The following is a 12,666-nucleotide window of genomic DNA, read 5'->3' as shown; positions in this document are numbered from 1 at the left end:
TAGGCGCGGGCCGGGCTATGCGCTGGGCAGGCCGGCGGCGGCGAGTGTGCGCGGGGCATTCGTTACATAAACTTTTGCTGCCTTTTCAGGAGGGGACTCGCCACCTTAAGGTGGTTGCTTTGATTGCAGCGCCCTCGCGCCGGCACGTAGACCGGGCTGGTTTGCACTCCCCTCTTTGCTGTTGCATAATGTCTCCTGATTTCGGGAAAATTGATGTTTTGGTCGAAAGGAGCGCCGGGAGGCTGAGCCGAGGCTAAGCCATCTCGAGCGGGAAGGGCAGCGCTCTTCCCTTTCTCGTGCTTTCTGCGGGGCTGGCGGCGGGGGGGGGGGGGGGGGGCTGAGTTATAGGGAATAGTCTTGATTTTCGTGTTGAGAAAGGGTTGGTGGCGTGAACGGTGACGGCATTCGGAGAATGCCTGCGCGGCATTTGTTTGTATTCGGGCTGTGTATGCACAGACGTTTTTCACCCTGTTTGCCGTCAGAGTGTTGTACCAGCGCTTGGGAAGGTTGTGGGTTTGTCCTTGCTTACATTGCATAATCTGCCCACTGAAATATTGGCAAGGATTACGGGTTGATCTGGGAATGTGCGCGTATGTGTGCAACCATTTGGTAATTTTAGCGCAGCTTTGGATATTAATTAGATCGTTATTTACATCTACAGTACGTCCCAAGTACATTTTTAAACACTCCTACAAAACGTGAAAGGAAGAATTACTCGAGTTGAATTCTGGTCTTGGATACTACCGGGGTTCGCTCCTTAGATGTTCTGAGCTATTATTTTTAAACCTGGAACGAACCGTTGTGACGCTTACCTCCCCACCTTCCTAATTTTAATGCATTCCATGCGATCAGCCCTTTTCCTCACCTTATTGTCATTGCTTTTTCAGACACGACTAGACAGATCACATAATAGTTTCCTGGAAATGTTGCATTATGTAACTGCCGAATTTGCTGGCAGTGAGCATAGGAAGAGGGAGCTAATTACGTGATTTTATAATTTTGTTACAAAGAAAGTAGGACAATCTCAGCCTTTAAATGTCACTGTAACAGTTTCTTTAAGGTTATTTTAAACAGGAAAGTAGACAACCGGGTAAGCATTGAGTTTGCTCATGCTGCCGAATGTCTTTTGCCCTAAATGAAATGTGTGTTCTTCTAAATTTAGCCCTAACTATCACATTTTAACAATTGTGGCCTCGCGATGCTATTTCGGGTGTTTTCTCTGGGGCTGTGTGCAAATACAAGTTCAAGGCCATTTGCTGTAGTTTTAACTCCACGCCTTCGGAGGCCTTTGATAAGATTATATTTTTAGGAAGGCATTTCACAGAGCCCGGTGATTTGCTGGATGCTGACTTCCATTTATCTTTTTAAAGGATACTTTAGGAAAGTGCTCTTCCCTGAGAAAGCAGGGCATGGCCAAGTGTCATCTTCTCGGCTCTTGTAAATAACAACAGCGAATGAGGTCACAAGTATTTGTTTCACATTGTATTTTTTTCTCCAGACCAGATATGACTTATGGGAAACAAATATAGGTTAGTAGATTGTATTTTTATCTGGATAACCTAGTTTTATTCATGTGAGGATAGATGAATATATAATGTACCCAGAATTTAAATTTCTTCTTGGACTCTTACGTAGTATAAGTATGTGTTCATATGTATGTATATGATGGTGTGTATGTATATATATCAGATTTCTTCCCCCTAAGGTAACAAAGTGCAATGTTGTGGGGTTGGGGCAAAGGTATTATAGAGATTCACCACTGGAACAAACTATATTACCTCAAATGATTGCAGTCGCTTTCCAAGAGGCTAATATTGCTTCAGGCCCCCCCCCCCGACGTCAGACCCCGACCTACTTTGGAGTTCGGACTGGGAGCCCTTGGCTTGCAGGGGTCCACGTACCGCTACCTTCCGATTGCGACCTTCGGTGGCGCGCGGGTGCCTCCCGGCGCTCCCCATTCTCCTGCGGGCCCGTGGGGTCTGTGGGGTGTAGAGGTGGCGCGCGGGGGCCTTGGGTCGGCTCCCGGAATTGCCCTGGGCGGTGCTTGGACTGGGGCTGCACGAAGGCCTGCGCTCCTCGCCCCCTCCCCACATTCCTTTGTTCTGGCGCGGGGGTCCTGGCGGTGCCGGGGCCGGGCTGCACCGCCCACTTGGCTGGGGGCGGGTCTCGGAGAGGCGCGGTGCGAGTGCGCTAGGGGTTCTCTGGGTCGAGGGAGGGGAGCAGGAGAGGCGGGGAGGGGAGCAAGCGAGGTAGGGAGCGGAGCAGGAGGGACCCGGGCGAGGCCGCACGAAGAGGACAGCTCCAGCGGCCTGCCTCCTCATCTTCTGCACGGTGAGCCTCGGAGCACTGTAAGCACCTTTGTTCCGGGAGGCTGAGGCTTCATTGTATTTCGGAGCCGAGCGCTTTTGGATTCGTGAAATGAAAAACACCTAAGAAAACCTCCAAATGCCAACAGACCACACAAAATGGGGGTGGAGACTCTGCAGCCTTGGTGGTGTTGGGAAGGAGGGCCCCAGTTTGAGTGTGGCTAGTAAAGTATATGTATTTTTTTTTTAACCTTTAGTTTATGTAGTCAAAGGCTAGAGTAGGGAGAGTTCGAAACCCCCGAGTTCAAAATAAAACAAAAATCAAAACGGCCACGCAGATATCGTGGTCCTACTGTAAGAGTACAGTACTTTCATCCTCGCACAGACACGTCTGGGATTGTGCTTGAGCAGTCATTCGCAGTGAAGCCAGGTTGACATCGCAGACGTTCTCTGAAAGCGCATCAGTGCAGTCTGATGAAAAGTTGGCTTCTATGGGATCATATCTCACACCCGTCTCTTAAAGTTTTTCTATTGAGTTTTGGGCCACAGTCAGTAGTTAGAAAAATCCTGGTGAAGTGCAAAGAGCACAGGCTCTGGGCTCGGAGGAGCTAGGTCTCAGACCTCCTGCTTGTGATCTTGAGTGCTGTCCTGATTTCCATGGGCCTCCAGTGTAAGCGGAGAGAATAAAACCTGTGGAGCTGGGCGGTAGTGAGGAGCTCCGTAAATTCTTCCTGTATAATTTCCAGGGAACCATAATTTTTTTTAGTAAAGATATTCACCTTCTTTTTTCTCGGCCTAAATATCCGTGCAATGATAGTAAGGACTGACACTTATATTAAGCCTATAATTAAAGATCCTTCTTGAAACACTTTTTTGTTCTAATAATGATTAACTCTTTTTCTTAAAGCCCTTTTCCATTTTGTTCAATGGTAATTAAGTATGAAGGAAATTCTTGACAGGATTGCAGAACCTCAAACTTCCCAAGTCATTGGGTCATGGGTTAATGTTTTGGGGAACTATTTGAAATAACAGAGGTGTGTTGATGGTGGCAGGACAATCTGCATCTAAACTTCTGTGGTCTAAGATCTGGGAGGGAGTTGTGTATAGCCCATAATGTTGAAATTGCTGATGTTTGACCCCTTTGACTAATACAGAAGAAAGTTTCATTTGGTTTACCCTATGCTTGTGACATAGGGCAGTGCTTCACTAAATATCATGAGAGGCTAAAAGGGCTTAGAACTAATCATCAGCATCATTGCCTTGGTACTGCTCATTCTTTAGAAATGAACGAAGAGCTGATATTAACTAAACACTTACACTGCATGTGCCAGGCACTGTGTTGAGTGTTCTTTCATCTCCATTTTATAGATCAGGGAATGGAGATGCAGAGAAATTGATTAGCAGTCTGAAAACGGAATGGGGGCCATGCTAGTAACACCCCTCTTATATCTCTCTTCCTTGGGTGTAAGTGCAAGCTCACTGTAATTTTTGAAGCAATTTCCTTTTCTGTGTTAAAGGCTTATCTTTGCAAAGTTCATTTATAACATGACTGTGATGCAACAATCTGCAAGTTTAAACCCTTTGTTAGAGCCCTTTCCCGGGTTGAGCAATGTGCCTGACTCACCAAGCTGAGTGGATATTTCTAGTTGACCTTGCTGTGGTCCATAGAGTCAGTTCCGAGACGTGACTGTGATTGCAGCATGGAATGGAAAAGGTGCAGTCATATTGCCTGGCCTTTATTTTTACCCAAGCTAAAATCACACATACTTCATTATTTCCATTGTAATCCAGATGGCATCTTTGCTGTTAAAAGTTGTTTATTTTTAATTTGTATTGAGGAATGAGAACACACTTGGGATTCAATTCAAAATATGACAGAAACAATGTAATTGAAGTTTCCCTTAATATTCATCTCTTGTTTTTGTAAGGTAGGCCTGTATTTCACAAGGTTAACACATTGTTTGATATCCTGTTATTTTTCTAAATTATACTTGAGTTGATTTTTATCCAAATCAGACTCATATAAGAATGTCGAAAGATGTTGACCTTTGATCACAGACATTACATAAGAGTTTTTCAGTTTCAAAATGAAGTTGTATTACCACCACTCCCAATTATCTCTCAGATTTCTTTGCAAATAACTTTTCTTGTAGTTAAAACTGTTTCTCATATGGTTTTAATTAGAGAGCATAAGCTTGTGTTTATGATAAGAAAGTTTAGTAGAGATTTACTAGATGCCTTTCCTAACAATTTGTGTGATTTCTTTGGATTCAGAATGATGTTTATAAGCCTTTAGTTATAAGAACATGGTATGTTTTATTAATTAACTTTCCAGGGATCTTAAACTGCAATTAAGTAGCTATCCAATAAACACTAAAAATAAACATTTTTAAAAACCTGTTCTGTTCCTAAGGCACATAGTAAAGCAAAATGACATTTATAATCATCTCACTGGGAAAGAAAGTAAAATTAAAAAAGCAACCAAAAAGTCAAGCTGAAGAGAATTGGAATGATCCTTCACTATAATTACAAAATTCAGGAACTTTCTCCATCATATCCTCTCCCCACCCACCTCCTGCAGCCACATTATTTTTGCCATTATTACTCCTTGTTGCCTGGTTTTGGTATTACTTACCCATTGCAGAATTTCCTATAAGTAGGTTACTTCTTGATTGTTGATGTCTCTTAAGAATTCAGCTTAGAGTTGCTAGATGGATAAATTATCTTCCTGAAAGTTTCAAGAAAACTAATGATCCCCATTTTGAAGAGACTGCAGATTTTAAAAAACTATTTATTATTCCATTTCCCCCGCCCCTCAAAAAATCCTCTCCTTCTTTAGTGAGAATGGTTTTGTCTTGATTTCTGAAGTCCTGCAATTGTGTTAGCATCATTATGCTTACTCTACACAGTCTTCAGAATATTTTCATTGTTCACTAGCTTACAAATACTGGCCTCTTTTATAAAAGAATGTTAAGTTATACTGTTTTATTTCAATTCCTTAAATTATATTACTGCTATGATGAAATACAATGTTGTCGTTTATTAAGTTTAAATCTAATTTCCAAGTAGTCCTTTGTGGAGGATGAAGAGCAAGAACTTGAAATATTTTCATTCATCATAAACTTGATCAGATTTTGACCCATTTATTTACAGATGCACCCAAATAGAAAAAGTGGGTCAATTTGTTGCTATGATAGGATAGATTTTGGCAAAGCATGAGAGCATCTGTTTATGTGTTTGTATCTCTATCAAGCACACATTTCTCTCTGGTTTTAGGGTTAAAATCTCTTATTAAAGACAGAATTATATTATTAATTGGCACTTGGAGAGATTTAATATAGTTTTCTTAATTAAAAAAGCCTTTTTTTCAGCTTGTTAGAAAATCCTCTTTCTTGCAACTTTAATGTTTCCTGAGTTTTTTCATTCCTCAAGCCACCCTTGATTGCACATGTATATTCTTTTTCTGTTTTTAAATACTGACTTTCATTTTTATCCATGAAAAGAAGTAAAGCATTTTATTGCAACAGTCATGTCGTGGAATTTACCCATAGAAAGAAAACATGGGTTAACATTTTGCTAGTATTAATAAAGAGCTGTGAATTGATTAACATTTTTTCCCCACTAAAATGGCACTTATCTCAAAAACAAGCAACTGGCCTGCTTAGTGGAAATGACTTATAGTTTCACACAAAAGGATTTTTTTGTCTTTAATGGCATCTATAATATACCTCTGAGGGAATAAACAGCACGTTCAAGAGAGTAGAGTAAAAATGAGATAGTTTTATAAAAATGTTTTCATATTATTTTGGGGCACATGAAATAGTATTTCATCTTTTGTTGATAAGATTTTAAAATCAAAGTATATAAAAGAAGCAAATTGCAATAAGACTTCTCCTTTAAAGAGATAATTAATAAGAAAATTTTCCCATAGTTGATTTTAATGTCTGTTAGTAAGATTTTAAACACTTGAGACAAAAATCTTTCTTGTTTTCTCCTTTTGTAAAGAGTTCGAATTGTCAACCATTGTTTCTCTCTGCCAGGTGTGTTGGAGACCAGGGAAGATACAGGTCTGATTTGTTGTAAACATAAGTTAATGAGGTCACTCCTTGAGAAATTTGGTCTAGAATTTATTGTAATGTCTTATTCTTTTAGAGAATTTTCTAAACCACATTTAAATCTTAATTAAAAGCAATATTTAAATCATCTGACTTAAGTAGACTTTAAAACTCCAGGCTTATGAAAGATAACTCCTGGCAAGATAACTCCTGCCAGTAGAAATAGTGAGATGTACTATGAAAAAGCATTAATTAGTGACAGCACGTCTGAATTAGGTATGGGAAAATATGCCTATTGGAATATAATGACTCCTGCTCTTAAATTTTTCTTTTTGTGTTTTTAAGAAGCAGCTGTATTATCTAATGGGTGTAATAAAGCTGATCATGCCGAATACACCCACATCATAAAATTGGCATTTAGCGTCAATTACTCACCAAAAGGAAACTTCAGTGGTGACTGATATAGTGCGTTGTGTTGTTAGTGGTGATCTGAATACATGAGGCAGAGGTGAAGTGATTGTTAATAAGGGAAAGCTTTGGAATTTGAAATAAAGTCATAAGTTGAGCATAAATAGTGATGTTTTTAGAAGGCATTGTAAACTGCCTTTGTGTTTGCCTTAATTTAAGTTCATTGCTGAGAGACATACATAGATTCTAGGGCCCATCTCTGCCCTCAACTGCTGTGTGATCTTGGGAAAGTCACTCAGTCTTTCTGTGTTTTAGCTCCCCACCTCCATATTGAAAATGATACATTTTTAGTTGTTTTTTTTTTTTTGAAAAAGCACAAGTGACAATGTCCATAGTTGATTTTTCTTTTCCTGTATTTATTTTAGCATAAATAAGATTGCCAGGATATTAAAATTTCAACAGCAACATGAAAATTTAGAATGTTTATATACTCTCAGGATATAAAACAAGTCTGAGAAATTGGAGAAAAGTTCTAGGTGGTAACTTTGTTTTCTTAAAGAAGTCTGGCAGCATCTAATAGTGCCTTACTGTCCCCAAAGTAACTTGGCAAATGGGTATATGTTTCTCAGAAATGAGAGTAATACAGAAAAGGGTTACACACAGAACATCCCTCTGCAAGTTAGAAGTGGATTGGAGTCAGTGTTGGGCTGGAGTCTTAACTCTGCTGCTTAACTAGCTGTGTGACACTGGGCAAGTTGCTTAACTTCTCTGAACCTTAGTTTTCTCATCTGAAAATGGTTATTGTAAGGGTAATGAAATGACAGGCTCACAGTGCCTGTTGCAAAGTAAGTATTTAGTACATGGCATTTATTATAATTGTTTTTGTTTTTCTCACCAAACCAAGATAAAAGCAATGCAGCTAGAAACAATAGGATTATATGCACCAGACCCTCTTGTTAGCATCACTCTTCGCACACCCCTTGCTTCCCTCTGTATTCTTGAGTCTCTCCCCTACCTTGACTCGTGAGTTTGGTTTTTCCCTCTGTCTTTGTGTGCCCCCAGGCTGGCTCAGTGCCTGGTACATAGTAGGTGCTCCATATGTGTTGAATAAATCAATTAACAAATAAGAGAAGCTCTCTGTTAACAAATAAAACATCTTTTTTAAAATTTACAAAATAATAAGAAAGTATCAGAAAATTTCTTTTGGTTACAGAACTCATATAAAGCAAACGAGTGACTGACAATCAGCTGTTGAACAGCTTATATGTTCAGTTTGTTGCTAGGACACAAATATATTAATTTGTGCCCTCAAATACAGCAGGTCCTCCAGTAACATTGCATTCAACATTATTTTGTCGAGATGCCATATGTTCTTAACTCTTATTTATATCAATTAGCCTATAGTAAAATTGGTTTTGTTATATATTATTTCACATAAAGTTACAGAACCTATTGAGGACACTAAGTAAGGACTTAACTATACTTTGCAATCCAATTGGACATACAAAACAAAATGTAGGAAGATACACAGTGTACAGAATGTCTACCTCTCTATATATCATTTCACACTGCTGATAAACTATTTTCAACAATGTAAGATTATTTGATAAATAATGTTATAGAAAATATCCTAAGATAGTGCGTGGTGATTTGTCAATGAAGTCATAGAAGCAGTTAATTTGTGCAGATGAGGGAATAATACCAGATTCTAGTACATGTAGTAAAATGCAAATAGGTAGATTAACTAAAAAAAAAAGTTTTCTGCAGATTTGAATGTACCAACAAAGTTGTAGAGGCGATAAAATGGACATAATATACTTAAATACTTAGAAGAAAGGAGTTGAAAGGTTTTAAGATAAGTGGGATATTTTTAATAAATGGAAGTAGAATTGTTTTCTCTCTATAGGCCTTGGCGAGGACTTTAAGGGGATGGACTTAACTGATTAGGGAATACAGATCCTTAATAGGAGGAAAGGATCCATTCCACTTAAAGGAAAAATGGACTTTTGTGGCAGACGAAGAAACCTTAGTGGAAATATAGGAAGTAGTGCAGTTTTACTAGGTGATAACTAGAAAGATTACCTTTCTATACCATCACTGCCTGCTGTGGCAGACTCTTTGCCTTTATTTGCCATTAAAGTTTGATTATCAAAAATAAACAGAAACTTGGTATTAATAATCACAAGTTTCTCTAAGTCACAGCTCAACGTTTCCATGTTGACTCAAGACAAAAACATAGCATTAAGCCTTTTTCTTTATGATCTTGAAATTATTGTATCATTCCTTCTATTCCTATTGGAGTAGACGCAAGAAGGTGGCAGGCTTTTCCAATTGATACAATTTAACTACATTTCATTAGTCGTTATAACACTATGCATGAGAAAGAAAGAGTCATGTTAAACAAAAACATGACATCTTTTCAATGTGGTAGGATGGATATGCCATACATAGATAGTGCTGAACGAATGGTTGTCTTATCTATCACATGTCCTTTATGAAGTATTATCTTCTGTAAAATTAGACAGAGAAACTTTGTCTAGAAACACAGATCCAAAATACCACAAAAAGATTGTTATTGGAATCTAATATGGTTTTATTATCTCATAGCAAGTCAAACTCAGATTGTAAATATTTCATCACTGTAAGAGGAAGCAAATTGATGGTTCTATTTTTGAGTTCTACATTTTTTTTGAAACTATTAAGTAAAATGGAAAGAAATTCTTTCCAAAATTACATTCTCTTGGTTTAAAATAATTTTAAGTTTCAGGAATGCACCATACTTAAAAAAAATACTTTGAATAGTCACCGTTTGTTTTAGTCCAAAACTACTATATAAATGAAATCTATTTTTACACAATTTTCAGGACCAAAAAAGGTACTCTAGATGCTTCGCTCTTAAGTGAATGTTTGATAAATCAATTTGAAGAAACCAAAAAAAAAAAAAAAGAATAATTCTAACCTCATAGTACAGAAGCATCAGAAGAGATGGCTTTATTGAAAAGAGTCCTTTATGTTCAGGTGTGCTGAGTCACCTGGCAGAATGAGCTGGACATAATAAGCTCACCAGGCAGGCAGGGGTGTGAGGGACAGGTTTTGTCCCCAGAAGAGTCGGATTAAAACTACACTCGGTTATTTTGTGGCTTTTATTTTAGTTCTTGTAGAAATAAAAATTTAACTCCATTTATATTTTATTCCACATAATTGCAGAATTTTGTTTACTGATAGTAAAGGAGTTTACTTGGAAAAGTTCCTCTTAAAAAGTGAGCTTGTTTACCTCTCAGTGATATAAATGTTATCTCAGATTTTTCAGAAGTACCACAATATGCACATACTACTATTTTAGAACTTACCAACCAGAGGTGATCTGTCATTTCCTTCCTGTAATGTGCCATCTCAACATGCTCTACCTTGCTGGTTCTTCTGTAACAGCCTGCTTCTGTTTCTCCCTGGGGCAGGTGATGTTGGTTTTTCTCTCATTCTCCAGGGCCACATATTAATTACTCTGCCAATAGGCCTCACTGTGGATTTGTTCTTTACAACTTTATGGTATAGGTATTTGGGTACTTATTTCCCTTTCAAGATCACAAACTCTGAAGGAAAACTACGTCTTGTTCAGACCTGTAAACCCTAAATGCTTAGCATAGTTCCTGTACATAATTGGCAATAATTACCAAATGGGTAACTGTTTCTTTTATGTATTGCAGGTTACTTAGAAGACCCCTACTCCATTCAGTAAGAGGAGCTGGAGAGATTTATCCTGGACAGTAGAACAAAAGGAAGAATATTGATGGATTTCAAACCACAGTTTTTAAAGCATTTGAGAATCCTGGGAAAATAATTTGTTCTCCTGTACCTCATAGATAGGTTGTTTCTGATGCAGCTGAGAAAAATGCAGACCATCAAGAAGGAGCAGGCATCTCTTGATCCTGGTAGCAGTGTGGACAAGATGATGGTACTTAATTCTGCTTTAACTGAAGTTTCTGAAGACTTGACAACAGGAGAAGAGCTTCTTCTAAGTGAAGGAAGTGTGGGGAAAAACAAATCTTCAGCATGCCGGAGGAAACGGGAATTCATTCCTGATGAAAAGAAAGATGCCATGTATTGGGAAAAAAGGCGGAAAAATAATGAAGCTGCCAAGAGATCACGGGAGAAGCGTCGACTGAATGACCTGGTTTTAGAGAACAAACTAATTGCACTGGGAGAAGAAAACGCCACTCTAAAAGCTGAACTGCTTTCCCTGAAATTAAAGTTTGGTTTAATTAGCTCTACAGCGTATGCCCAAGAGATCCAGAAACTCAGTAATTCTACAGCTGTGTACTTTCAAGACTACCAGACTTCCAAATCCAGCGTGAGCTCCTTTGTGGACGAGCACGAGCCCACAGTGGTGGCAAGCAGCTGCATTTCTGTCATTAAGCACTCTCCGCAGAGCTCTCTGTCTGATGTTTCAGAAGTGTCCTCACTAGATCATTCGCAGGAAGGCCCTGCACAGAGTGGCTGCAGAAGTCCTGATAGCAAGTTCCAGGTCATCAAGCAGGAGCCAGTGGAACTAGAGAACTATACAAGAGAGCCAAGAGATGACCGAGGCGCCTACCGAGCGTCCATGTATCAGAACTACGTGGGGAATTCTTTTCCTGGCTACTCACACTCCCCTCCTCTACTGCAGGTCAACCGGTCCTCCAGTAACTCCCCAAGAACATCAGAAACCGACGATGGTACAGTAGGAAAGTCATCTGATGGGGAAGATGAGCAGCAGGTTCCCAAGGGCCCAATCCACTCTCCCGTTGAACTTCAGCGTGTACATGCCACAGTGGTTAAAGTTCCAGAAGTGAATTCCTCTGCTTTGCCACACAAGCTCCGGATTAAAGCCAAAGCCATGCAAATAAAAGTAGAGGCATTCGATAATGAATTTGATGCCACACAAAAACTTTCCTCTCCTGTTGACATGACATCTAAGAGACATTTCGAACTTGAGAAGCATAGTGCCCCAAATATGGTACATTCTTCTCTCACTCCTTTTTCGGTGCAAGTGACTAATATCCAAGATTGGTCTCTCAGATCGGAACACTGGCATCAAAAAGAACTTAATGGCAAAACTCAGAATAGTTTCAAAAATGGAGTTACTGAAATGAAAGACAATGGCTATAAAGTATCTGACCCAGAGAATTTGTTTTTGAAGCAGGGGATAGCAAACTTATCTGCAGAGGTGGTCTCACTTAAGAGACTTATAGCCACACACCAAATCTCTGCTTCAGACTCTGGGTAAATTACTACTGAACAAGCTCTGGGCATCTAGAGATGTCATTTGCAATAGATGAGGAAGTTTTGTATTAAGTTGAATTTTCACTGGACCCGTGATGTCATTTCACTGTAATGTTCACATGTCTGTTGGGTGTCTTTTTGTGCACAAATTATTATGAAGATTAGATTGTGTTATCACTCTGCCTTGTGTATAGTCAAATAGTCCATGCGAAGGCTGTATATATTGAACATTATTTTTGTTGTTCTATTATAAAGTGTGTAAGTTACCAGTTTCAATAAAGGATTGGTGACACACAGAATTTCTGCTCCACTGCACTTGATTTTAGAATAAAGAAAAAGCATTTTAAGTTACAAAAATAGATATTAAGTTATTCTGCATTTTACTTATTTAAGGGAGCTTTCTCCCCTGAGTAAAGGAAAACCAAAGTCTAGGTTCAACAAATAATTTATTTTTCTTCTAATTTGGCCCAGACTGTAATAAGTTTGAAAATCTTCCAAACAGAAGATTTGAGCCTTTGAGACTAATTTATTAATTTATTCCCCGTTATTTGTTTTTTCTTTAAAGTTAAATTTTCTCTATAATTTTTTTTTAAGGATAAAAATCCAAGTCGCTTTGCATCAGCCTGTCTTTAGTCATC

General features: G+C 38.8%; 1 protein-coding gene across 1 annotated transcript in view; it reads left to right on the top strand.

Moving 5' to 3' along the window:
• The window catches only part of NFIL3 (nuclear factor, interleukin 3 regulated), a 13,567-nt gene extending 1,240 nt beyond the window's left edge, over positions 1-12,327 (top strand). Inside the window, exon 2 of the mRNA XM_011382231.2 lies at positions 10,474-12,327. Within this exon, the coding sequence (XP_011380533.1) occupies positions 10,644-12,032 (1,389 nt within the window). The 5' untranslated portion in view covers positions 10,474-10,643 and the 3' untranslated portion in view covers positions 12,033-12,327. The remainder of the gene's footprint in view (positions 1-10,473) is intronic.
• The last annotated feature ends 339 nt before the right edge of the window (positions 12,328-12,666 follow it).

This window comes from Pteropus vampyrus, unplaced genomic scaffold (genome assembly GCF_000151845.1).
Source record: "Pteropus vampyrus isolate Shadow unplaced genomic scaffold, Pvam_2.0 Scaffold469, whole genome shotgun sequence".
NCBI lineage: Eukaryota > Metazoa > Chordata > Mammalia > Chiroptera > Pteropodidae > Pteropus > Pteropus vampyrus.
This window is presented reverse-complemented; position numbering and strand designations above follow the sequence as displayed.